Source organism: Garra rufa, chromosome 11 (genome assembly GCF_049309525.1).
Source record: "Garra rufa chromosome 11, GarRuf1.0, whole genome shotgun sequence".
In the NCBI taxonomy this organism is placed as follows: Eukaryota; Metazoa; Chordata; class Actinopteri; order Cypriniformes; family Cyprinidae; genus Garra; species Garra rufa.
This window is the reverse complement of record NC_133371.1, coordinates 13,258,552-13,283,549: the sequence shown is the minus strand read 5'-3', so window position 1 is coordinate 13,283,549 and position 24,998 is coordinate 13,258,552. Positions and strand designations below refer to the sequence as shown.

Sequence of the window (24,998 nt, the reverse complement as noted above, 5' to 3'; positions counted from 1 at the left end):
AATTTTGACAGTTGGAGTTGGAATAGTCAATGTAAGTCTATGGGATTTTTCCCAGTTTTAATCATCATTTTTAGGAAAACCATAAAGAATAAGAAAAGGTATAGCAAATCGAGTCAGACCAGTCTGAAGATATGGTGCTGAGTTTGGAGTTTAAAGCTCTAGAAGGAGTAGCAGTCAGAAATGTAAGTTTAAATAGCATTTCAGTAAGTTGGCTTTCTCAAGCAAACTTAATAGTCATATTTGAGCAATAAAATGAGCAATACAGTTTATAAAAGCAGCTAGATGAGCCTTTACCTTTACAAATAAGTCATCTTTGCCTTTTTCTTCATATTTTTGTACAAAATAACCACTTCAACCTGGGACTGTCTGCTGTGATCTACACTCAAACACGGCAGATACTTGTCCTTCATAACCTCATACACTCCATTACAAACCTCACTGTCTGACCTGAGATCAGTAGGTGATGTGTGTGTGACAGCAAGAGTTTCTTTCATTAGACAGTTGCAGCTCATTCTTCTGGACTGCGTGGAAGAGACAGGAGAACCACAGGGAAGTGTATAGAGAGGATGATGACGCTCTACATCTCATGAATAATAGGCCTCTCTGACTGATGACATGCTGTCAGATGTTTAAAACGGCTTCAGAGAAAGTCTGGCAAAAAAACAATGTGAGCAGCCGATTGGGAAAAGATGCATAAAACAAGAAACTCTGTGGATATTCAGTGAGCCTTTTAAAAAGAATGTCAATAAAATGTCAGAGAGAGACAGAGCTAGCGGAGGAGAAAACCTTTAAAGTGAATAAAAAGACTTGAGGGAAGATGGAAAGGGTGAAGGAAAGGTGAAAAGGTGACTGGAGGCCATAAACGAATTAGGAACAGATATGGATGCAGAGAGAGAACTGAGATTAGAGATGCCTGAAATCCGCAGTACCCTTTTGGAAATCTGATCCAGCTCAGCAGGTAGTTGAGTTTGTGGTTTAGTTATTTATTTTTTCCCTTCTGACATTTGGGAATATCACTTCAAATGGTAAATATGACAATTATTTCACAGAAAAAATACTTTGAATAGCTGCTTCCTGAAACATTAATAGACTTGAATGAAGTCAATAGTCATCGCAATGGTTCAGCCTAAACTGAAAATCTGCTGAAAATGTCCTCATCCTCAGGCCATCCAAGATGTAGATGAGTTTGTTTCTTCATCGAATTTGGAGAAATGTATCCAATGGATCAGTGAATGGGTGCCATCAGAATGAGTTTTTATTCTAGTCCATCAATTAAGATGCTAACTAAGCCAAAAGCTGCATGTTTGTAAGAAACTTCATATTGCTGCTTCAGGCTAAAATACTAAAGTAGAGTCCATGATCAGTGATAACATTGATAACACTTCCTCCAGTCAAAAGGTGTTCTGGTCTGAATCAGGAAAGAAATGTGCACAGATCAAGCAAAAAGTCCAAAACAGTTTTTCACTGAAAAAAGCATTATTAAGGATTATGGTATTTTAGCCAGAAGTTAAAGCTAAAAAGAAATATGGATTTGTTTCTTAAAAACACACAGCGTTTGGCTTCACAAGACGTTCATTGATGCACTGGAGTGGTGCTTGCTTGTGGACTATTGTGATGTTTTTATCAGCTGTTTGGACTTTCATTCTGACGGCACTCATTCACTGCAGAGGATATTCTCACATTCAAAAAGTAAATAAGTGCAATTTTAGGTGAATTATTAATGGTTAAATTAACTAAATTACTAAAAGAGTTGTTTCCTGTAGTAGAGGAACCGCTTCTGAATATTATTAACTCATCGTTATTTTTAGGTCACGTCCCAAAAAACTGGCGGTTATTAAGCCTTTTAATAAGAAACCACACCTAGACCCTAGTGAACTGGAAAATTACAGACCCATTTCTTATCTTCCGTTTATGTCTAAACTTTTAGAAAAAGTTGTGTCTGCTCAATTGTGCTCCTTGCAAAAAAAAAGATCTCTTTGAAGAATTTCAGAACAGTACACAGAATCTCTTGAATTGCAATTTGCAACTAGACTGTTTGACTAGACTGCAATTTGCAACTGATGTACTGTTATTTCCTCTACAGTCAAAAATCTGGGTGTTATATTAGACAGCAACCTGTCCTTTGAAAATCATATTTCTCATTTTACAAAAACAGCATTCTTCCATCTTAGAAACATTGCCAAGCTACGAAACATGTTACCTGTTTCTGATGCAGAAAAGTTAGTTCATGCATTCATGACGTCTAGACTGGACTATTGTAATGCACTACCAGGTGGTTGTCCTGCATCTTCAATAAATAAGCAACAGGTAGTCCAAAATGCAGCTGCAAGAGTCCTTACCAGGTCAAGAAAATATGATCATATTACCCCAATTTTACAGTCTCTGCACTGGCTACCTATAGGTTCTGTATCAGTTATAAAATATTACTTCTTACCTATAAGGCCATTACTGGTTTAGCTCCTGCATACCTAACTAGTCTCCTACCACGCTACAATCCATCACGCTCCCTAAGGTCGCACAACTCTGGACTTTTGGTAGTACCTAGGATAGCAAAGTCCACTAAAGGAGGGAGAGCCTTTTCACATTTGTCTCCTAAACTCTGGAATAGCCTCCCTGATAGCGTTCAGGGTTCAGACACACTCTCTATGTTTAAATCTAGATTAAAGACTCATCTCTTTAGCCAAGCATTCACATAATGTATCTCATAACCTTGCACCTCAGTTACATCTAATCAAATGCACATCAACATTCTTCAGCTTGGGCTAAACACATAATTTTTGCTTGGTTTGGAACAGCAGCTATGCTAATTATTTCTCTATTTGTTTCTCTGTTTCTGCCACAGGATTGACATCCCGTGGTAACTAGGAATTACACAAGATTCAGTCTGGATTCAGAATACAAAAGAAGAGATGATGCCAACACCTCAGAGGACCTCAGATGATGCCAGCTCTGAAACAACATACAGCACTACAAAATTTTGCTACAAGTTTGATTGCAACACATAATCATTACTATTAATAGTGTTCATCGTCTGTTTGATTTACACCATTACTGATTTTAACATACATCTACCATATGTACATCAACTTGACATACAATAGTCACCACTAGTAAGCTACTAAATATATTGTAGAAACCTAAATTTTCTGTACAGCTGCTTTGCAACGATTTGTATCGTGAAAAGCGCTATATAAATAAACTTGAACTGAACTCGAATTGAATTGAATTGTTAGTAATGGCTTAATGGCATCTGGGGCTGCTGAAAAAAAGCTAAAGAAGAAGTTTCTGAACAGTGTATTTTTTAACTTATTCTAAAGGTGTGTGCGTTTGTGTATGACTAAATTTTATTATTCATTTCCTTCAAAGTCTCAGGTGTGTGAGTACAAAAAGCATTGTAGGCCTATCTTTTCTCTATTCCATATTACCCTATGAAATATAAAGCAGGTATGCACATCCTCTGTACACTCATACAAAGGCCTATAAAAAAAGGTCATCTATGACTCATATTGCCATTTTTATTTGCAGTGCAGAGGTACCAAACACAGCATCTTTTGATGGACAGGTGATGGTGTGGAGAAGATGGATGTTATTTTTTATAAAGGTAAGCTTCCTTAATGAAAAATGCTAACCCCTTGGTGTGCTATCATATGAATAAAGATGCCCATGTTTAATAATTAATTTATTCCATTAAATGACATTTTTTAAAAATGAAATAACCCATTATCTATTCTTTATCTAATGTCCAATTTAAATATTCTTCCAATTCAAAGTGCGTTGTTTACAGTGCAAAAGCTCAAACATGTAAACTAAACAATTTAAATTAATTATTTTGTTGACGTAATCATATCACAGTCACGCGCATTGCGCGCACTCGTGTGAAGTGAAGAACCATAATAAACCACCTGCTGTCTATCATGTTAATTAGCTTCGCCCAAACGTTTTCCTGATACACTTTAGGTCACAGTTTAGTTTGTGTCGTATTTTCTTGGGGGAAAACAATGTCACCTCGAATTACACGAGTAAGCATTATTTATTCAGTGAGAGGAGAGTTATTGTAAATCTGAAAAAATGTTTCCTGGCTCATTTTTGTTTCACGGGTTTCACGTTTTTGTCTCTGCAGGCGAATTCCAGACACGCGTTAGTTCAGAAAGCTGAGGTGCCGTATTTACTCCGGTCCCGAGTGCCTTTAGGAAACGCGTCTAATGTGATTGGCGTTAACAGAGGTGCAGATGTGCCGAAGGTAACCGTGAGTTTTCCTGTTGATTGCAGAGCTCTTTCTTTTTGCTGTAGTGTGAGTAACATTTCCTTCATTAGAGACAAAAAGCTGTACGCGTGAAACAAAACGCGAAAGCCAAGCTTCCAGCAGACAAGGCTCATTCAACAGAGAACGAGAGCGTCTCTGAGGTGTGTGACACGGTCAAGGTGAGAATTCTTTATGAAAAATATAACTTTTTTTTTTTTTTTTTTTTTTTTGAGGCCACAGAGTTTAATGGGTTTCTGTCTTTTGCAAACTTTATTAAAGCCGTTATTGTAAGGACCTGGGGATTGTCTCTCTTTTCCCGTTGTTAAAAGAAGTTTGGGCTTAGTAAGATTTTATGTTTGTTTGTTTTTTTTTAGTTTCTTCTGCTCACCTAGGCTGCATATATTTGATCAAAATGCAGTAATATTACGAAATGTTATTATAATTAATTTGTTTTCTATGACTATATGCTAAAATATTTTCTTTTCCTGTGATCAAAGCTGAATTTTCAACATCATTACTCCAGTCTCATGATCCTTCAGAAATCATTCTAATATGCTGATTTGTTGCTCAAGAAACATTTCTGATTGTTATCATTGTTGAAAACCGTCATATTTTAGTGGAAACTGTAATACATTTTATTTTTCAGAATACTTTAACCAGAACGTTAAAAAGAATGGATTTTATTTAAAATGTACATTTTCTGTAATGTAAGTGCCTTTACTGTTATTTTTGAACTGTTTAATGCATCCCTGATCATAAAGAGTTTTTCTAAAACTTTTGAACTAGCATATATTAAAATACATAGATTTATCCATCCATCAAGTGCTACAGGCTGATTAATATTGGGATGATCATGTTTGAGTTGTGTAAGTAAACAATTATGTTTGTTTTATTATCAGCAACCAGTTCCGCACACTGATGTTTGTCAGGATTCAAAGCATCTTCCGAAACAGGCTGATGCTCCTCAGGCTTTCTCCAGCCTTTTGCTCAACATCCCAGATGTGGATTCTGCTGATGCTGGCGATGCTCAGATGTGCAGTGAATATGTGTGCGACATCTACGCTTATTTACAACAGCTTGAGGTGAAGAGATGTTATACAGGGGAATATCACACCATGAAGTGTTAAAGTTCATCCAAATTAGTCTTTTAGCAATTTCCCTGTGTTCCACAAAAGAAAGTCATGCAGGTTTGGAATGACATGTGGAAGCGTAAATGACCTTTAATTTGAGTGTACTCTTTCTTTGAAGCATTATGATATCTTTAGCTTTTAGAGAATTTAATGGCTAATGTTTAATGCACAAATTGACAAAATGTCACGCTCGTGCATTGTTGAAAGTTGTCGTTTTGACTAGAGATGCACCGAGCGATCGGCATCCGATCGCAATCGACCGATAGGGGCGCTATCGGTTTTGATCGGAGTTCTCAAAATAGACGTTTACAACAACAAACAGCCGCCAGAGCATGCATTCGCACTTCTCAGACTAGGGTCTCCTAAAGGACGTGGCTGTCTCTACAACGCATTATCACTGAAGATGGCGTCGCCGGTATGGGTTTTTTACGACGTGTCCGAGAAGGACAACAAATTTGCCGTTTGCAAGGTGTGCGCAAAGGAGGTACCCCGAGGAGGAGTGCTACAAAAGAATTTCAACACAACGAACATGATACAACATTTGAAAGTTTCTCACATTAAGGAGTACCGAGTTTACAAATTTAGCTTCTGATAAGGCAGAGAAAGAAAAAGAGCGTGCATGTATATGTATATGCATATGTATTGCATATTTATTTTTCCACAAAAAGCTTGTTGCTAAACTCTAAATTGTGATTCTAAGAAAGAGCCTCCTGAGAGTTAAATGTTTATTATGGTGCACACAGCATTTATTTAAGGTTCGTAGTTTACAAATTGTCAGCTCTAAAAGAGTGAAATGTTGTTTTGTACACATAATTACTGCCAAAAGACAGTTTAAGATAGTTAGCAACACTTGCTCTATGTAAGCTGAGTCCAAGTTGTCTCTGAGAGTCTCGAGAGTGTTAAATATTGAAATTTGCCTCAACCTGCAATAAAACTGGTCAATTCATGATACTTTCTCATTTCCTACTTTCTGTACTAATAATACAATGTCAATGTTTGTACTTGAGACAACAATATTAAAGAATTTATGGATTTGACGCGGTGATCGGTATTATCGGGATCGGCAGATACTGCTTTTGGTGATCGTTGATCGGCCCCCAAAATCCAGATCGGTGCATCTCTAGTTTTGACTAATTGAGCTTTATGATAGTGTCTTACAAGATTCCCGTGATTTATGCACAGTGTATAAAGGTTGATGTTGAATGCATTTTCCTCTAGGTTTCAATGGCCATCAGACCACGTTATCTGGAAGGTCAGGAGGTGAGCGGAAACATGCGTGCAGTCGCCATCGACTGGCTCATGCAGGTGCAGAGAGAGTTCAAACTGCGACAGGAGACCCTGTTCATGACTGTCAGCATCGCTGATTGCTTCCTTCAGGTTTGTAATCTTCAAATCACCTCTTAAATGTGGTAGTAGTGGTCATGATGGCTTCTCATATTGCACTTCAGAGCCCTGAATGACTGCTGCACCATGTGTCCGTCCACTAATGAGGTTTGATATTTGTAGATTTGCTTGCACCCTAATGGATCCCCTTCAGTCATGTCTAAAGATTTCTCAACTGTTTTTAAAGAATAACCCGGTGCCCAAGAAGTATTTGCAGCTCGTCTGTGTGACTGCAATGCTGATCGCATCAAAGTATGAAGAGATTTACCCACCCACGGTGGGAGACTTTGCATTTGTGACTGATGGCGCGTACACCTGTGGAGACATACGCCGAATGGAGAGAATCGTCCTAAAACGCTTAAATTACAGTCTCGGGAGACCCGTCCCTACTCATTTCCTACAGAGAGCTTGCAAGATTGGCCAGGTAAGTTCCTTTAATTTATACACTACTGTTGAAGTTTGGGCTTGGTAAGGTTTTGTTTTTGAAAAGTTTTTTTTTTCTGTTTACTGAGGGTACATTTATTGAATCAAAAATACAGTAAAAGTAGTTCAATTGTAGTAATATTTCACAATATTACTGTTTTCTATGTGACTCCCACGATCAAAGCTGGGTTTTTAGCATCATAACTCCCAGTCTTCAGTGTCACATGATCCTTCAGAAATCATTCTAATATGCTGATTTGCAACTCAAGAAGCATTTCTGATTATCAATGTTGAAAACTGTTGTGCTGTTTCATATTTTTGTGGAATCTGTAATGCATTTTATTTTTCTGGATTCTTTGAATATCAAGTTTCCAAAGAACACCTTTTATTTGAAATAGAAGTCTTCTGTAACATAAGTGTCTTTACCGTTTTTTACGTTTTAATGCGTCCTTGATGAATGTAAATCTTACAGACGCCACACTTTTGAACTAGTGTATTAAAATAGATTTATCAACTAATACAGACTGACTAACATTGGGATGATCATGTTTGAGTTGTGTAAGTAAACGGTTGCGCATGCATGAATGGAAAATTGCATGTCTTTTGCTCCTAACTTGTGCTTTAGAAATCCCACAATTAAATGAAAATAAAACCTTTAAAATCATTTACATTTTATTCATACTACCAGTCAAACGGTTCTGAAAAGTACGAATTTTGATGTTTGTTTTTAAAAAGTCCTTTCTGCTCATCAAGCCTGTATTTATTTGGTCCTAAGTACAGCAAAAACAAGAAAATGTTGACATTTGTATTTAAAATAACTTTTTTCTATTTGAATATATTTTAAAGTGTTTTATTCCTTTTTTTTTTTTTTTTTTTTTTTTTTTTTTTTTTTTTTTTTTTTTTTTTTAGTTTTGTTTCAAAAAAAGACTTAAGCATCATTACTCCAGTCACATGATCCTTCTAAAATCCCAAAGAGGCACAATCACTTTCACATTAAATATACCCTCCTGGTGGAATGAGCTGCCCAACTCCATCAAGAATTGGCTAAAAACGCATCTCTTCCATCTTTATGTGACCCTCTAACTCTAGCACCCTCTATTCTAATCCTTTTTTTTTTTTTTTTTTTTAAAAGCCATTTTTAGATATCTACTCTATTCACTTTAATTATTGTTTGTTTTCTCAAAAAAAAAAACTAAAAAAAAAAATAATAATAAAAAAAATAATAATAATAACAGTAGCTTGTTCTTTTTGTATTCTCTATTTTTAGGCCCCCAACACTAGCTTGTCTTTTTCGTTCTTTTTATTTAATATATAATAATAAAAAAACACCTTTGTGTACTGCATTATGCTAAATGAGACTTGTCATAGCACTTGTTATTGCTCTTGTTGATTTTGATTGCTTCTATTGTTTGGATAAAAGTGTCTGCTAAATGTGTAAATGTAAAATTCTGATTTGCTACTCAAAAACATTTGTTGAAAACCGATGGATGTTTGTATTTATTTCAGGTTTATTTGAATGGAACATTCAGAACTGCATTTATCTGAAATAGAATCTTAAAATAAGTGTCTTATCACTTTTGATCAATTTAAAGCATATTTAAATTGATCAATTTAATCAGCATATTACAATGACTTTTGAAGGATCATGTGACACTAAAGACTGGAGTAATGATGCTGAAATTTTAGCTTTGATCGCAAGAAGAAAATTCAAATTTTAAAATGGTTTCAAATAAAATAGGCTGTTTTAGTTATTAGGTATTACTATTTTAAGTTATTTTACATGGTAAAAATATCACTATCACTGCTTTTGCTGTAATTTGGATTAATTAAACTTAGGCTTGGTGAGCAAGGGACACTACTTAAAAAAATAAAATAAAATAAAATCTTACTGTTCAAAAACTTTTGACTGGTAGTGTGCATTGACAAACATGGCCAAAATGTGATTTGCATTGCATTTGCAACAGTTTAGAGCAGGAGTTTCCCAGGAAGATAGTGTGCTTGTTGTTGTTGGTAATTATTTATTTTATTTATTCTCATTTAAATTTATAATTGATCAAAAACCATATTCTCTCCTACTATTGAATCCAGGCTGGTCCGAGGGAGCATGAGCTGGCATCGTTCCTGATGGAAGTGGCTGTTCTGGATTATGATCTGGTCCATGTTCCTCCTTCCCTCATGGCAGCGGCTGCGTTTGCAGCATCTCTGAGGATTCTTGGCTCTGGCCAGTGGGTAAGGCCTTGATTTCACCTTATTCTTTCAGCTGTTTATTTGTCTTTGCTGTGAACTGTCATTAATGTCTTGCTCTGTGTGTGGTTTTCAGCTAAGATTAGTTTGCCTGGATGTATAAAATGCTGTACAAAGCACATGTCTGTTTGAGTACTAAACCAGCGTTTAGGGAAGTGTGTGAAATATTGAAAGTAATCCACTGGCACCAAAACGATGTGAACGTTTAATCTTGATAATGACTGTTTGGCAGAACAAGAATCTAGAGCATTACACCGGCTACAGCGAGGAGACTTTAGCTCCGGTGATGCAGGCCATTATACGGATGCTGGAGAAGGTTACTGACCAATGCAAGGTGAGACTAATCTCATGAAGGAGTTCCTGAAACACTTGCATTCTTCTAAAACAAAAATATATCTGCATTTCTCCTCTTTTGGCTCTTTGACAAATAGCTTGTTCCTCTAAGCTGCCTTGGATAAAAGCAAAATCTGCTAAATGCATAAATGTAAATGTTTTTTCTCTTCAGTTGCAGGAGATTAAGCACAAGTATGTGAAGGTTTCTTCAAGCATCTGTAAGGCTGATGTCGACAGATTCTCTAGTGATCTTTTGTGCAAAGATCGGTTTTAGTTTTAAGGCACTTGAAGCTTTTTTTAGGCACTTAAACTGATTTGTATCAGTTTTTAATTATGCTTTTTTATCTCAATTTTGTTTTATAAAGCATTCTATCAAGCTAAAACATCAGACTGCATGATCGGTGATTTGCTATACTGTATTAAAGTAAACCAGTTAATGAACTGATGTATTTAATATAAGTCTGCATTTGATATTAAGTCTGTCAATAAATGAATATTCATTTTATTACAATCCATGCAGTTATATTTTCTTCAAATCACTTTTTCTTTAAAACTGTTTCTGATAAATTACCCTGGGTCCACAGTCTTTCATTTGTAGACTATTTACTGTGACAGTGAATCAAACCAGGCAAATTAAATGTGACTCTCTCTCTCTCTTAGGAGGGTTAAACTGCTTTGCTACATACATCCTGAAGGACACTGGTGTTAAAAAGAAATATTACTTCGTAAAACAACACTGCAGTGTGACCCTGGCTTTTTTCACTAATGTGTGGAGTGTCTGTGTTTCTTATTGTAGAACCAAGACAAACGGTGTTCACTGCATACCAAGGTTTGAATGGAAAATGCAACCGTATTTATGAACGTGTTGTCATTTCTCAAATAAATGATGTTGCTTTTTACATTTCTGGAGCAGGGACTTTGAATGCATTAGGAATGAGTTGTCACTGACAGAATGAAGTGCACAAATTTGGATTGGGTTTGTTTTTGTAAATGTATTGGGTTGTTGTCATGCAAAAAGATGTTTCAGAGGCCGTCCAGGTGTTCATTTGCACATTTGACAGGCTGATGGCACACCGTGAGAAACTCTTACAGGTCTACTGACCTGAAGAATGAACTCTGGAATGAACTCTTTATATTCCAAGATTCTAGGCTTTTATTGTGTGGGGTAAAATAAGAATATTTTGATGCTTTCATTGTAAGTTTCTCACTGTAACCCAGATTTCAGCTGTTTTTCTCTTATGTTGTGTTCATGATATTTTAACGTGTGTGTGTGTGTGTGTTTTTTTTTTTTTTTTTTAATGACTAAAACCTACCAATGTTGCTCACACAAAATGGTAATAATTATAGCATTTTTGTACTTTTCAATATAATTCTGCCACTTGTGGCATTTCCAGTCAAAAATGACTGGCCTATAAAAATAGCTTGTAAATCTGATTCATACCTCTTTATTTTGATGACGAGACAAAAACAGAATTGCCACATTTGTACATTTATTAAAAATACCTGAAGTACATTGCATAAGTATTCACATCCTTAACTCAGTGCTTGGCTGAAGTACCTTTACAGCTTTAAGTCTTTTTGGGTATGACGCAACAAGCTTTGCACATCTGCATTTGGCAATTATTTGCCATTCTTCTCACCTCTTCACCTTATATTTCAGGTATCTCAAATGTTTGATTGGGTTCAAGCCTAGGCTCTGGCTGGGCCATCCAAGAACATACACTCTTGCCATGTGCTTAGGATCATTGTCCTTTTGGAAGTTGAACCTTCTTCCCAGTCTGAGGTTCTGAATGCTCTGGACTGGGTTTTGGGGACACGACAAAGTTCAGAATCCTTCATCTTTATGCAAATGAAAAGCGACTTTCTGGAGAGACAGGCAATAGGAAAGAAGACGTTTGAGCTCATGTGATCGTTATACTCTCAGCCGTAGATAAACATCCGCAACACAAAAAAGTAGGCTCTGCTTCTCATTCATTTTTGTTTGTATGTACGGATTTAATTTATATTTATATTATATTCCTCCAAAATGTTTGTATTTAGCGGCAGGAAACTTGCTTCGCTGTCAAGGCAACCAGTAGTAAGAACGCCCACTAAAAGCATCATTGCCAGCCTCTGGCGACATGCAGCGTCAAAAGTCTCAATTTTGGTGCGTTGAGCTTTTCTTCTACTCTGATGAGTCCTTCAGTTCCTGCCACTGAAAAACAGCCCCACCACTTGAGGCTTCTATCAGCACACTTTACTTTTGGGATGGTACTCTGCAGGTGATGAGCAGTGGCTGATTTCCTTCAAATGTGTGCTTGGAAATGAGGTTCATCAGACCAGAGAATCTTGTTTCTCACACTCTGAGGGTCCTTTAGGTGCTTTTTTTGCAAAATCCAAGTGTGTTTTCATGTCGCTTTACTGAGGAGAAGATTGAGTTTGCCCACACCGCCATAAAGGTTGCATTGAAGTATTACAGTGATTTTTGTCCTGTAGATTTTTTCTATCTCTACATATGATCATGGAGCTTAACTAGAATGACAATCGGGTTCTTGGTCAACAGTCTAACCAAAGCCCTTCTCCATCAATTGCTCAGTTTGGCCAGGAGGCCAGCTCTAGGAAGAACTGGTTGTTTCAAACTTATTCCATTGAGGTTAATTGAGACTACATGCTTCTGTGAACCTTCAATGCAACTTTTTTTTTTTCTGAACTTTTCCCCAGATGTGTGGCTTGATGCAATCTTGTCTCTGAGCCCAACAGGCTGGTGTGCGTGTTTTATTTTAGGACTTGGTTTTTGCTCTGATATGCATTTTTAGCTGTTAGATCTTTTATTAAGGTGTGTGTGTGTGTGTGTGTGTGTGTGTGTGTGCGTGTGCGTGTGCCTTTCTAATTCATACCAATTTAATTGAATTTGCATAAGGTTAGCCGTATGAATGCTCCTGAGCTAAATTTAAACTGTCCCAGTTTGCGAAGATGTTTAAAACCATTTTTTTATTTGCCATTATAATGTATGGAGTGTAGATTGATGTTGGGAGAAAAGTAATGTAAAGCATTTATTTTTGTATTTGATTAATAGTGTGCCTGATTGATTGATTGATTTTTGTTTTTTGAAAGTGTCTTCTGCTTACCAAGCCTGCATTTATTTGATCCAAAGTACAGCAAAAATGTAGTTTATTCCTGTGATTTTGATTTCTGAATTTTTAGCGTCATTACTCGAGATTATCCTTCAATTGAATGAAAGAAAACAAGTTGATAGAGTAAATCCAAGATTTGCTAATATAGCATTATGAGAAATCGACAAGCAATTTCTACAGGCTTGACATTTTTGACTGGGAATGTTTTTATGAACTTATAATGCAACATTAGGAATCAGTTCTTGACAACAGGCTTCTGCAGTGCAAAGAACTTTAAGTAAAAATTACCAAAAAGTTATCTTGGTCTCTACAGGGAAATTGTTGTACACACACACAATAAATAAATACACATTCTAGGAATGCACACAGCCAAGCCATCAAATATGGGAAAGGCGCAATAAGAGCATCCATACACCACGAATACCACACCAGAAAAAAGACAAAAAAAAAGGTTTATTACTTTTTTTTTATGCCAAAACACCATCCACACCATTATCCTGAGCACCTGTTTGTCGCTATAAACGGTAAAGTTTTCCAATGCTCGATTTTAGCGCGCACAATGACAACATATTTGTGATAAAATCCTTTCTTTCTTGTGTGTGTTCAGTGTCAGAGTACACCGATAGGTGGCAGTGAGTATCTCAGGTAGAAATTCCCAATGTATCCCAGCAGCCGCTCAGCTGTCACACACACATAAGCGTACACACGCGCTCGCACGGAGAGAGCGCTGGAGTCTCGCGCAGAGTTTCACCAAACAGAAAGTGATAGAGTCGGTGAACGGGCACTTCACGCCGCCGGAGCCACAACACTCGGACGCGTTCCAGAGACTCTCGGACGGGTACTGGTACGGATATATCTTGTATCGGAGTTGTGAGCAATGCGCTGGCAGCATGGCCAGATGGTTCAAGGAGCACCTGGGTTTCAAAACCACCAAAGCCCCGCCACCGGCGCCTCCGAAACCGGACTACCGACACTTCCACACCACCGTCTCCAGCCCACCGGCGTTCCACCTCCAGCAGCAGTCGGGCACCGGATTAATGTCCGCGCAGCCCGACATCCTCACCGCCTACAAACTCCAGAAGGAGCTGGACTTCGAGGATCCGTACTCGCCAGGCGGAAACATGCCCTTCTCCACCGGACTGAGTTCCACGGGCTCGCCGGACGTCAAGTACGTGTCTCCGAAGCACCGGCTCATAAAGGTAGAGACAGTTGAGCGCAGCGGCTCGAGCTCGGGCAGCAGTAGCGGGGTGACCGCGGTCAAATCTCCCAGCTCTCCACCCGCCGAGCCCGAGAACGGCAAGCAGGAGAAGGTAAGACAGATGCGCGCTCACGCTCACTTCCACAGGTACATATTCAGCGCTGAACGGGACACTATCATATATATTGAGCATCACTCAGTTTACTTACATTTGAGTTATATGCTGTTTATAAGAAAGTTTTAAAATATATTTAATTTTTCACTAACTTTTAAATTGAGTACATTTTAAACAGTTCCATTTTTTATTTTTTGTTGTTGAAAAATAAATAAATTGTTTTATATAGTAAAAGCATATACAATTTTTTATTTTAGTGTTTGCAAGTAAAAAATAGAAAATTAAAATGTTATTTTATTAATTTTTTTAATGTATGCACACAGTTACTGGTAGTGTCATCACAGTGTGAAGATATTTGACAATAACAGGGTTTACACATTCTGGCATACTTTGTGAGGGTAAAGGCCTCACTTTAGCATAGAAGGTCTGCGTCAAAACCGGTAAAACGAGTTGTTTTATGTACTCCACAACGGTTATGAGCAGGGTGGACGCTGTTATCGACATCCAGAAACACAATCCATGGGTCTGAGTTTGAGCTTGACTGCTGTTAACATCCATAAATGTCTCTGAACTGCTTGAGTGGAGATAGTTGGTGGATTTGTGGAGTCATTATACTGCCCACATATGTGTTATAGGTTTCCATATATTTTGGTGTGAAAATGAAAACTGGTCAGTAGACATTTGTTATCCAAATGATTTTTGCTCTAGAAGATTGTTGTTTTAGATGAATCTCTTATGAGAATCAAACCATTCAGGCTGAAACTACGCAGAAAGGCTTCAGAGGTCAACAGTAATGGTGACCTATGACCTCCAGTGTAAGTCAGTCATTTGCCCTAGGGTCTTATTCACTATTTTTTTAACATCTTGCAATGTTTAGTGACTCTTTCTATGGCATGACCAGTGAAATTCTGAATGTGTGCACACTGCTTGGATGCTGTTGACATTCACACATGTTGAGTTTATTTGCGCAACTTTTTATTTGTTTACGTGGCCGTCAGCCAGAGCTATCACTAACGTTTAGCTCGTTCAGAATGCTTCCTCTGAGCTTCATACCTGACACACCTTTTCCTGCGAGGTGCGGCCCGTGCGCTCGCCGTACGCTCTCTGGTTAGTGATGTGATGCAAGTGGAGACCGCATGCTTCGAACAGTGATGTAATAAAATGCACGCGTGCCCGCAGGTGTCCTAACTATCTGTTTATCTTCAAGTTATTGCTGCATACTACAGGTTGCTGAATGACAGGCTGTTGTCACTGTCATTCGCATTCTTGCTGAGCTGATCTGCATTTCAGGTGTTTACAAGCAACATGCTCATGGTCTGCCTGTCAAAGCCAGACAACAAGCAACTGACTCATCAATCCTGGTAAATACCGCAGCTTCTGCACTGTCTAATTAAAAGCACTGGAGTTCAGCTGTAGTTTGATTACTGCAGTCAGTGAGAGAGTGTCGTTTGTGCTGGTCAGCTCTCTTATCAAATGCTGTTTGTTTTACTGAATTACAAGTTTGTTGAAGGAAGAGATACTGCGTAAGATAATATGGGAAAACGCAGGTGTGTGCGTGTCAAGGTTTGGCTGGTTAAAATTGCTCCATTAGACCTGCTGGTAAATATTGTCACTAACCTAAATACAGTATATGCTATTTAATGATTCTTAAAAAGGCTCTTATGCTCACCCAGGCTGCATTTATTTAATCAAAAATACAGTGAAAACTGTGAAATTTAGTAAGTTTAAAACAGCTGTCCTCTTTGTGAAATATATTGTAAAATGTAATTTTTTCCTGTGATGGAAAGCAGAATTTTCAGCATAATTTCTCCAGTCTTCAGTGTCCCATGATCCTTCAGAAATCATTCTAATATGCTGATTTGCTGCTCAAGAAACTGCAGTTAAATCTATGACCCTTAAAATTAAAGGGATAGTTCAACTCAAAAAGCTTAATGTTTATTTACACAAAATCAAAGATGTACATCAAAGATGTAGGTTACATTTTCCTTAAAGCAACACTAAAGAACTGGGCTCCCTCTACAGGTTGGAAGCGGAATTGTCCATTACCGCTGTCCTAAATAATTTAGCCTACTGTCGCGTCACATGCACGTTATTTGTTTGGAGGCTATCCAGGACCGGCTTTGGAAATAACGATGTCCAGTGACAAGGTAGAGTATGTTGCATGACTTTATGAAAGTATGAAAACGAAATAAAACATAATAATGACATTGTTTGCTATTTATTTTAGCCGTAAAGCAAGTCGCATTTGTAGTCTCATTCGAACTACAAAACCGCTACCCGATGACCCAAACTTACATAGTGCTGTTATGGCCAATAGAGGGTCGCAAAGCGAATACGAAAGTGCCGTTTCACCCTGTTATGAGTTGATGAACCTCTGACACGAGTTCGGAAACATTATTTTAAGGTAAAAAAAACTCTTTAGTGTTGCTTTAAGTAGAACAGTAAAGAATAACATTTTTGAAACCAGGCAGCACAAAATGATTACTTGTAGTTCCTAAAGATATACTGATGTCTTATGAAGCAAAAGGAACAGTCTGTGCTGCTTGAGCTGCTAACTTTTTCAGATGCTTCAGTCCAAATTGGTGAACTGTTTCATTCACAAACCAGACGTCACTCCAGACAGTTTGTCTGAGGCTCTGGAATACAAGTAATATTGTTAAATTTCTTGCACAGAATAATGATTTTGGGTTAGTTCACCCCAGAATAAAAATGAGTCCATTATTTACTCACCCTCCAGGCATCCTAGGTGTATATGACTTCCTTCTTTCAGACGAATCCAGTTGGAGTTATAATTAAAAATGATCTGGCATTTATATTACATGGGCGAGTGTTTCTCTTCATCAGTCCAAAACAAGTCCGATAAAGTGTCCATCCATAATAAAAAGTGCCTCACACAGATGCATTTTTGTTAAAAACAAATCGTAACAATCGTAAAACGTAATAATCACTTTAATCTAGCTTGCACCAACTGGTCATACGTAGAAGCAGCTCTGGGCGGATGACGTAGAATGTCAACGGTGTGCATGCGTCACTCAGAAGAGATCAAAACAAAACAACAGTCATGAATTGGATGTAGAAAACGAGGATTAAAGAAAAATGGAGGATTTCGATAAGAGTCAAGAGGAGACTGGTTTTTCTTTGCTAAAGTAGGGAAACTTTGCTTCCTTTGCTCCTGTAAACAAAAAAAAATTTTCTTAGAAAATGCAACGATTTTCTACAGGAGGCTTTTATTTACACTCCGGAGTTGTGTGAGGCACTTTTTATTATGGATAGACTCACTTTATTGGACTTGTTTTGGACTGATGAAGAGAAACACCCACCCATGCAATTCTAAAGCTTGGAAATGCCAGGACAATTTTTAATTTATCTTCACAGAAAAAAAAAGTTAACACAGCCATCGACTTTATCATAGCCATTGACATGAAACCACGGTTTCAGCAAAAAATCTTCTTTACTGTTCTGCTGAAGAATTTTTAGGTGAACTATCGCTTTAACTAGAGTCTATAGATCCATGCTAAACTGAGCAGTAGATTTGTCATATTTTGTGAATGCAGGCATCATAGATTCATTATCCATGTGGGAAGCGCTTACATGTGACATCATTATGCTCCGTCCATCGCAGTGATTCTGCTTGCTCATACAGAATGCCGTTTATCGACCTGTGAGGCTGAAACACGAGTATCCTGCTAGTGCTTTGAAAAGGCCAACTAATGTCTTAATTACTTGACAAGTGGATGATAATTATGTAAATGCTTTCCTAATGCTCTGAATGCCAATATCTGTGTCAAGCGTTTTGCTCTATCTTGATTTTGAAACAACAGCAGCGTTTAGTCTTTTGCTTCAGTTTGTTTGGTATTGTAGGTGATTCTCAGGAAAGAGAAAAAAATAGGGCTGTCAATAGATTGAAATTTTAGATTTAATCTGTATATTATAAGTTTCAAATGCATTCAGTTCCTTTTTAAGGAGTTGATTTTTAGAAGTGCTGTTATTGATTGTTCATTGAAATAGCACATGAAAACAGTTATGGGATGGTTCTGCAAAGTCATGTGGTTTATAGACTGAATCCAGTGGCTGGGACTATCAATTTTAAAACTAAATTACTGTAAACGCAACAAAGTCTGTAACCAGTCCAAACAAAATGCTATAATATTAGTGTTGTCAAAAGTATTAGCACTTTGGTAAAAAGTCTGAAATTTAAAGATGTAAACATGTCAATTTAGTCACTCTCAAGTTGTTCCAAACTTGTATTTTTGATAAGCACAAAAGAAGATATTTTGAAGAACGTTTATAACCAAACAGTTGTTTGTAGCCATTGACTTCCATAGTATTTTTTTCCCATATTATGGAAGTCAATGGGGCCCATCAACTATTTGGTTACTTTTTATTTATTTATTTTTTCACTTTTCTCAAACATTTTATACATATTTTAAAATTGGCATATTCGTTTAAAGTTTATTTAGTTGAAATGTACTTTTTAACCATTAATATCAAAATCATTTATTTTTTATAACAGTTAACTAAAATAGCTAAATGTCTCAGATGTTTTGATTTTCTTTTTTCTGTTGAAATTGGTATGAAGAGCCGTGAACATTTACTAATATGTAAATTTTGCGTATTGTGACAACACCGATTTATTATCATTAAAACATAAACAATTAAATCTATTTTGTTATTGAAATATGGTTGATGATACCATTAGCTTATGGTTTCTTAGTTCTTACTGTGTTTTTGTTGTTGTGATTAGACCTTCTCGACTGAGAGCGTTTGTAAGATGATCAATTATCATTTCAAAGTAGTGCTAATTAACAAAACCCTCCCAACACACTCACACAAACACACACACAACCAGACAGATGACTGTTAAATTACTCAGGTTAAATAGCTGAAGGACTCCTGAAAGTGAATTACTGAAAGATAAACAGAACATAAAGGAAGCACAGCCTTCAGTGACCTTGCAGAATGGAAGAGTTTATTGTTATATTTCTCAAAACTAGCTTTAGCTTTTATATTTTCACCAGAACTGTATTTAAGCTAGGCTTGTTCTTGTCAGCCAATTTACTGGATATAATGTAGTTTTCTGAGAACATTTGAATGTTTCTCAGAGGTTTTCTGGTTGTGTAAAAGTAAACCCTGTCTGAGTTACTGGGGTATTGATAACAAGCCAATCAAATGAGATATTGACCTGATGCAGGGCTAAAGGCGCCATACAGACCGGTTTCAATCTGTTTGGCCAGATCTTGATTCTTGTGTGATCTGAGATCTACGAATCAAACGGGTTTATTGCACTTCATACATGAAGAAAAAAAAAATTCCATCTTATCAATTTCATCTTATCAGTGCTGATGGTTTGTAGAATAGTTTTTGAAGTAATCAGTGTTTAGTTGCACAATGAGACAGTTGTCTCTTTAACCAAAAATTAAAGTTCTGTCATCATTTACTCACCCTCAAGTAGTTACAAACCTGTGAGTGTTTGTTTCTTGTTGAACACAAAGGAAGATATTTTGGTAACCAAACAGTTGCCGGTAGCCATTGACTTCCATAGTGAATGTTTTTTTTTTTTTTTTTACTATGGAAGTCATTAACCAATTTAGCCCACCGCAGTTTATAGTTGTCATTTTCCTTTTGTAAGTATTTTTCTACATGTTATCCATGTTTTATGACATGCAAGCGAACAACCAAATAAAGGATTTCAAGAACCAAAAAAGCCATTGACTTACTTCCTGTCACATGAGGCTGTCAACTTCCTACCCCTTTGTCCAGGAAGCATAGCGAGGGCAAACCCTCCCAAAGAAAGTTAATTTTCATGTTACTAAGTATTTTTTTGTGACTTGTGAGTACATATATCAGGGGGAATGGGTATACTGTTGCTAGCATCATGCTACTCATGTTATCTTCTTGTTAAAAACATGTTAGCATCATGCTAGCAAAATGCTAATCTCATGCTAACAACATGTTAGTATGTTGCTAGCATTCTGCACTATGTTCCACCACTTTAAGACAAATGGATTTGTTGTCTGTTGTGTTTTCACATTCAAGATATTATTAAATAGATTTTTGGGTTTGCATCAAATGTTCTTTGACTTTTATACATAATAAATGTATGAATAAAGATTGATCTTCCCTGCTGAACAAAAACAGTTAAAACCAGCCTAAGCTAGTTGGCTGATTTTAGCTGGTTATCCAGTCTGGTTTTAGAGGGGTTTTGGCCACTTTCATAGCTGGTCAGGCTGGAAGACCAGCTGGAACAAGCATATAAAACCAGCCTGACCAGCCTATCCAGGCTGGGAGACCAGCTAAAACATTCTACTTTCATCTTAAACCAGCCAACCAATTTAGGCTGGTTTTAGCTGTTAATCCCCCTTGATTTTAGCTGGTCGTAGCTGGTCAGCAGGTGGGTTTTAGAGGGGTTTTGGCCACTTTCATAGCTGGTCAGGCTGGAAGACCAGTTGGAACAAGCATATAAAACCAGCCTGACCAGCCTAGCCAGGCTGGGAGACCAGCTAAAACCTTCTACTTTCATCTTAAACCAGCCAACCAACTTAGGCTGGTTTTATCTGATAATCCCCCTTGATCTTAGCTGGTCGTAGCTGGTCAGCAGGCTGGATTTAGAGGGGTTTTGGCCACTTTCATAGCTGGTCAGGCTGGAAGACCAGCTGGAACAAGCATATAAAACCAGCCTGACCAGCCTATCCAGGCTGGGAGACCAGCTAAAACCTTCTACTTTCATCTTAAACCAGCCAACCAATTTAGGCTGGTTTTATCTGTTAATCCCCATTGATTTTAGCTGGTCGTAGCTGGTCAGCAGGCTGGTTTTAGAGGGGTTTTGGCCACTTTCATAGCTGCTCAGGCTGGAAGACCAGCTGGAACAAGCATATAAAACCAGCCTAGCCAGGCTGGGAGACCAGCTAAAACCTTCTACTTTCAGCTTCAACCAGCCAACCAATTTAGGCTGGTTTTAGCTGATAATCCCCCTTGGTTTTAGCTGGTCGTAGCTGGTCAGCAGGCTGGTTTTAGAGGGGTTTTGGTCACTTTCTTAGCTGGTCAGGCTGGGAGACCAGCTGGAACAAGCATATAAAACCAGCTTGACCAGCCTACCCAGGCTGGGGGACCAGCGAAAACCAGATACTTCCAGCTTAAACCAATTTAGGCTGGTTTTAGCTGGTAACCCAGCCTGGTCTTAGCTGGTCAGCTAGCTGGTTTTAGATGGGTTTTTAACACTTCCTTAGCTGGTCTGTCTGGGAGACCAGATGGATTAACCAGCTAAAACCAGCCTGAGGGGTTGAAATTGGTTTTGTAGGCAAGTATAAATTGACCTTGCATTTCATAATATTGTAGTAGAATAAACTGATAGTTATGAAAAGCATGTAGTTTAGAGAAAGTTTGTGCTAATGGCGAATAAGTTTACTTGGTAATGGAAAATTCCTATTCCACCCAATTGAGAAGTCAGCTATTCACATAATAAACTTTGGCTTACATCACTCTATAAGTATAGCTAAGAATCAATAATTTTCTCTTCATTGGTTTGAATGCATTGAGAACGTACATGGGGAAAAAAAAACTTCCATCTTATCAGTGCTGATGGTTTATAGAATAATTTTTGAGGTGATCGGTGTTTAGCTGCACAAATGTTAATACAAAACCTTATCTTAATGGGACAGTTCAACCAAAAATGAAAGTTCTCTGATCATTTACTCATCCTCAAGTTGTTCCAAACCTGTGAGAGTTTGTTTCTTGTTGAACACAAAGAAAAATATTTTTAAGAATTTTGATAACCAAACAGTTGCCACTGGCTATTGAGTTCCATAGTGGTTTTTTTTATACTATGGAAGTCATTTTTGAATTAAGTGCACCTAAATTAATTTGAACCAACATCATTTATATTGTTAGTAAAATATCATATTCATCTCATACTCATATGTTAAGACACCTGATTTAATAAGTTTTTCATCAAATGCTTGAAATTTGTTTTGTAGGCAAGTATAAATGTCATAATATTGTAAAAGTAAAATAAACAGAGTTTGATAGTCATAAAAAGCATTTAGTTTAGAGAAAGTTGGTTCTAATGGTGAAGGAGTTGTATGCTTGGTAATGGAAAAATTCCTATTCCACCCAATTGAGAAGTCATCTATTCACATAATGAACATTGGCTTGCATCACTCTATAAGTATAGCTAAGAATCAGTAGTTTTCTCTTCATTCTTTTGAATGCATTGACAACGGTTGAGTTGAGTTGGATGTGTTACTATGGTAACTGTGTGTGTGTGGGTATGTGTGTTGTTAAGCGTGTGCGTGTGTACAAATATGTGAGCTATTCCTTTAATTGAATGGCGAAGAAGAAGAAAGCGCTTGACCTCCACTGAAAGACAGGAGTGTTGCAAGCATGCGTGTCTCTATTGAGTCCTGCTGTCACTCCCACACGACTCTGAGAATTATCAGCATTAAGAGACTTTATACGAGTGTTTGGTGAGAGATATGTCTGCACTGATGACTACTGATGGTTTTAAGGTGCCTTTAGTTCACTCTGCCTTTAATTGTGGCCCAACTCATCGAAGTGTGGCTTGTTTTGTGATCCTTCAAAGTAGTTTGGGCTTTGCAAAGATGTATTGAAGGATCAGTGTCAGGTTAAAACTACATTTAACAAGACGACAAACCTCATATCTTAGAAACAAGAATCTTGCTAATGCTGCCTTATGTGTTTGACACAAAAACCTTTTCCTCACTTCTGAAGTTATAATCATATACATAATATTCAAGTCTTTGTAGACTTTTTTTGTAAACTAAATGCAAAACCATTAAAAAGCATTTTCATTACTTGAAACAAACATGAACTGAAATAAAATAAAACAATAATATAATATAATATAATATAAAACTTTATTTCAGCTAGTTGCCAAGTCAGCATTTCTCAGTTTAGTTTTTAATTAAAATGCTAGAATGACTAAAACGATAACTGAAATAAAAATGAAAAACTATGCAGACATTTTCAAAAAACCTACGAAAAATGACAAACACAAAGTAAAAAAACACACAAAAATGTGGTAAATGTGTTTACATTTTAAAAAAAGTGTTAAATGAACATAAAAAAATAATTAATAAAATCTATATAGACATAGTTGCAATCAAACTTATTCAACCCCCTTGACCAGCAAATCTTTTTGCTGCAGAGAACAAAATATTGTGAAAACAATTCAACAAAGTCATCAGTACACTGTTAGATAATTTATTGGTAACACTTTACAATAAGGTTCATTAGTTAAACATTAGTTAACGTACCAACTAACATGAACTAACCATGAGCATTACATTATTTACTGTTTTTACTAATCTTCATTAACGTTAGTTAACGGAAATACAGTTGTTCATTGTTTGTTCATGTTAGTTCACACTGCATTAACTAATGTTAACAAGATTTTAATAATGTATTAGTAAATGTTGAAATTAACATTAACAAAGATTAATAAATGCTGTATAAGTGCAGTTCATTATTAGTTCATGTTAACTAATGTGGTTAACTAATGTTAACTAATGAACCTTATTGTGAAGTGTTACCAATTTATTTATACACATTTGAGTAATTCTGAGAATGTAAGTTGATTAATAATAAAAACAAATATAATAATTGGATCTGAACGTTCAGGTTCAAAATGATTCAACCCCCAAAAGTCAAATTTGGTGCTTCGAAGCTTCTGTCACCTCTCTACAGCATTCTTAGCCCATCTCTCGCCTGAAAAAGCTTTAAGATCATTGATAATCTTTGGTTTTCACTTTTTCACAAATTCAACCAAATATTTTCAATGAGAATTAAGACTGAACAGGCCACTTAAGAACATTCTATGACTGATCCCTGAAACAAGCATAAGTAGATTTGGATGTATACTTTGGGATGATTGTTCTGCAGTAAAGTCCATTGACCAGCTTCAGTCTTTGCACCAAAGGCATCAAAATTCTTGCCAAAATGGCCTTCATACAGTCATGATTTCCACTTCCTGCAACAGTAAAACACCCTTATAACAGGACTGGCCCACCTCCATGTTAGATCATGGAGATGGAGTTCCTTTGCTTATAAGCATTGCCTTTTTTTCGCACCAGACATACTGTTGATCCATGGGTCCAAAAAGTTCCAGTTTGGTCACATCACTCAATAAAACATTCTTCCAGAACTCCACAGGTCCATCCAAATAAATTCTAGCATGTTCAGGTCAACCCTTCTTTATATCTTGGTTTAGAGTGGTATTCGGCAAGATGCCTCAACATAAAAGCCATGCTTCTCTAGTTTTCTTCTTATACACTGGACTGAAATGTTTTTTCTCCTTTCGTCGGGTCATCCTGCAGGTCTTTGGCTGTACATTGCAGGTTTTTCTGAGTTGCTCTGATCAAACATTTTATGATATTGTGCTTTTTTGTTCAATGCCCTCAAAGGTTTTCTGGTACAACACATTTTAAACTAAGGAATAAGGCTGCCAGCTGTGTCTCTAAGAACTTTTAATGTCTTGGAAATCTTCATGTAGCCTTACACTTTCTAATATAATACAACTTTCTTCCCTATAGCTTTTGTGAGAGCCCTGTTGACTTTGCCATCTGTGCCACTCAACTTCAGAACATGCATGGGCTGACTGTATGTATTTGTAACAGCTCAAGCTAATTCTGTTTTAGTTTCTAAAGGCTTAATTGTGCTTTAAGACAATTTTGTTCATAAAAATTATTGACTTAAAAACAGCAATGTTGAGTAGGGGTAACATAAATCCTGTAACTGAAAAACATTACATTCCATATTGACATTATCACTTTTTAATATGCCAGTAAACTTTTGTAGATGC

At 37.0% G+C, this 24,998-nt stretch overlaps 2 protein-coding genes across 4 annotated transcripts in view; both read left to right on the top strand.

Moving 5' to 3' along the window:
- Positions 1-3,998: 3,998 nt before the first annotated feature.
- LOC141345240 (G2/mitotic-specific cyclin-B1-like) lies at positions 3,999-10,030 on the top strand. The gene is made up of 9 exons (XM_073850127.1): positions 3,999-4,019; positions 4,121-4,240; positions 4,315-4,355; positions 5,106-5,325; positions 6,592-6,750; positions 6,944-7,180; positions 9,268-9,408; positions 9,656-9,757; positions 9,929-10,030. The coding sequence occupies exons 1-9, from the start codon at positions 3,999-4,001 to the stop codon at positions 10,028-10,030; spliced, it is 1,143 nt and encodes a 380-aa protein (XP_073706228.1).
- Positions 10,031-13,497: 3,467 nt separating this feature from the next.
- The window catches only part of LOC141345646 (SH2 domain-containing adapter protein F), a 185,405-nt gene continuing 173,904 nt past the window's right edge, over positions 13,498-24,998 (top strand). For all 3 annotated transcript variants that reach the window (XM_073850533.1, XM_073850531.1, XM_073850532.1), the window contains exon 1: positions 13,498-14,179. In XM_073850533.1, the coding sequence (XP_073706634.1) occupies positions 13,760-14,179 (420 nt within the window). In that variant the 5' untranslated portion in view covers positions 13,498-13,759. The remainder of the gene's footprint in view (positions 14,180-24,998) is intronic.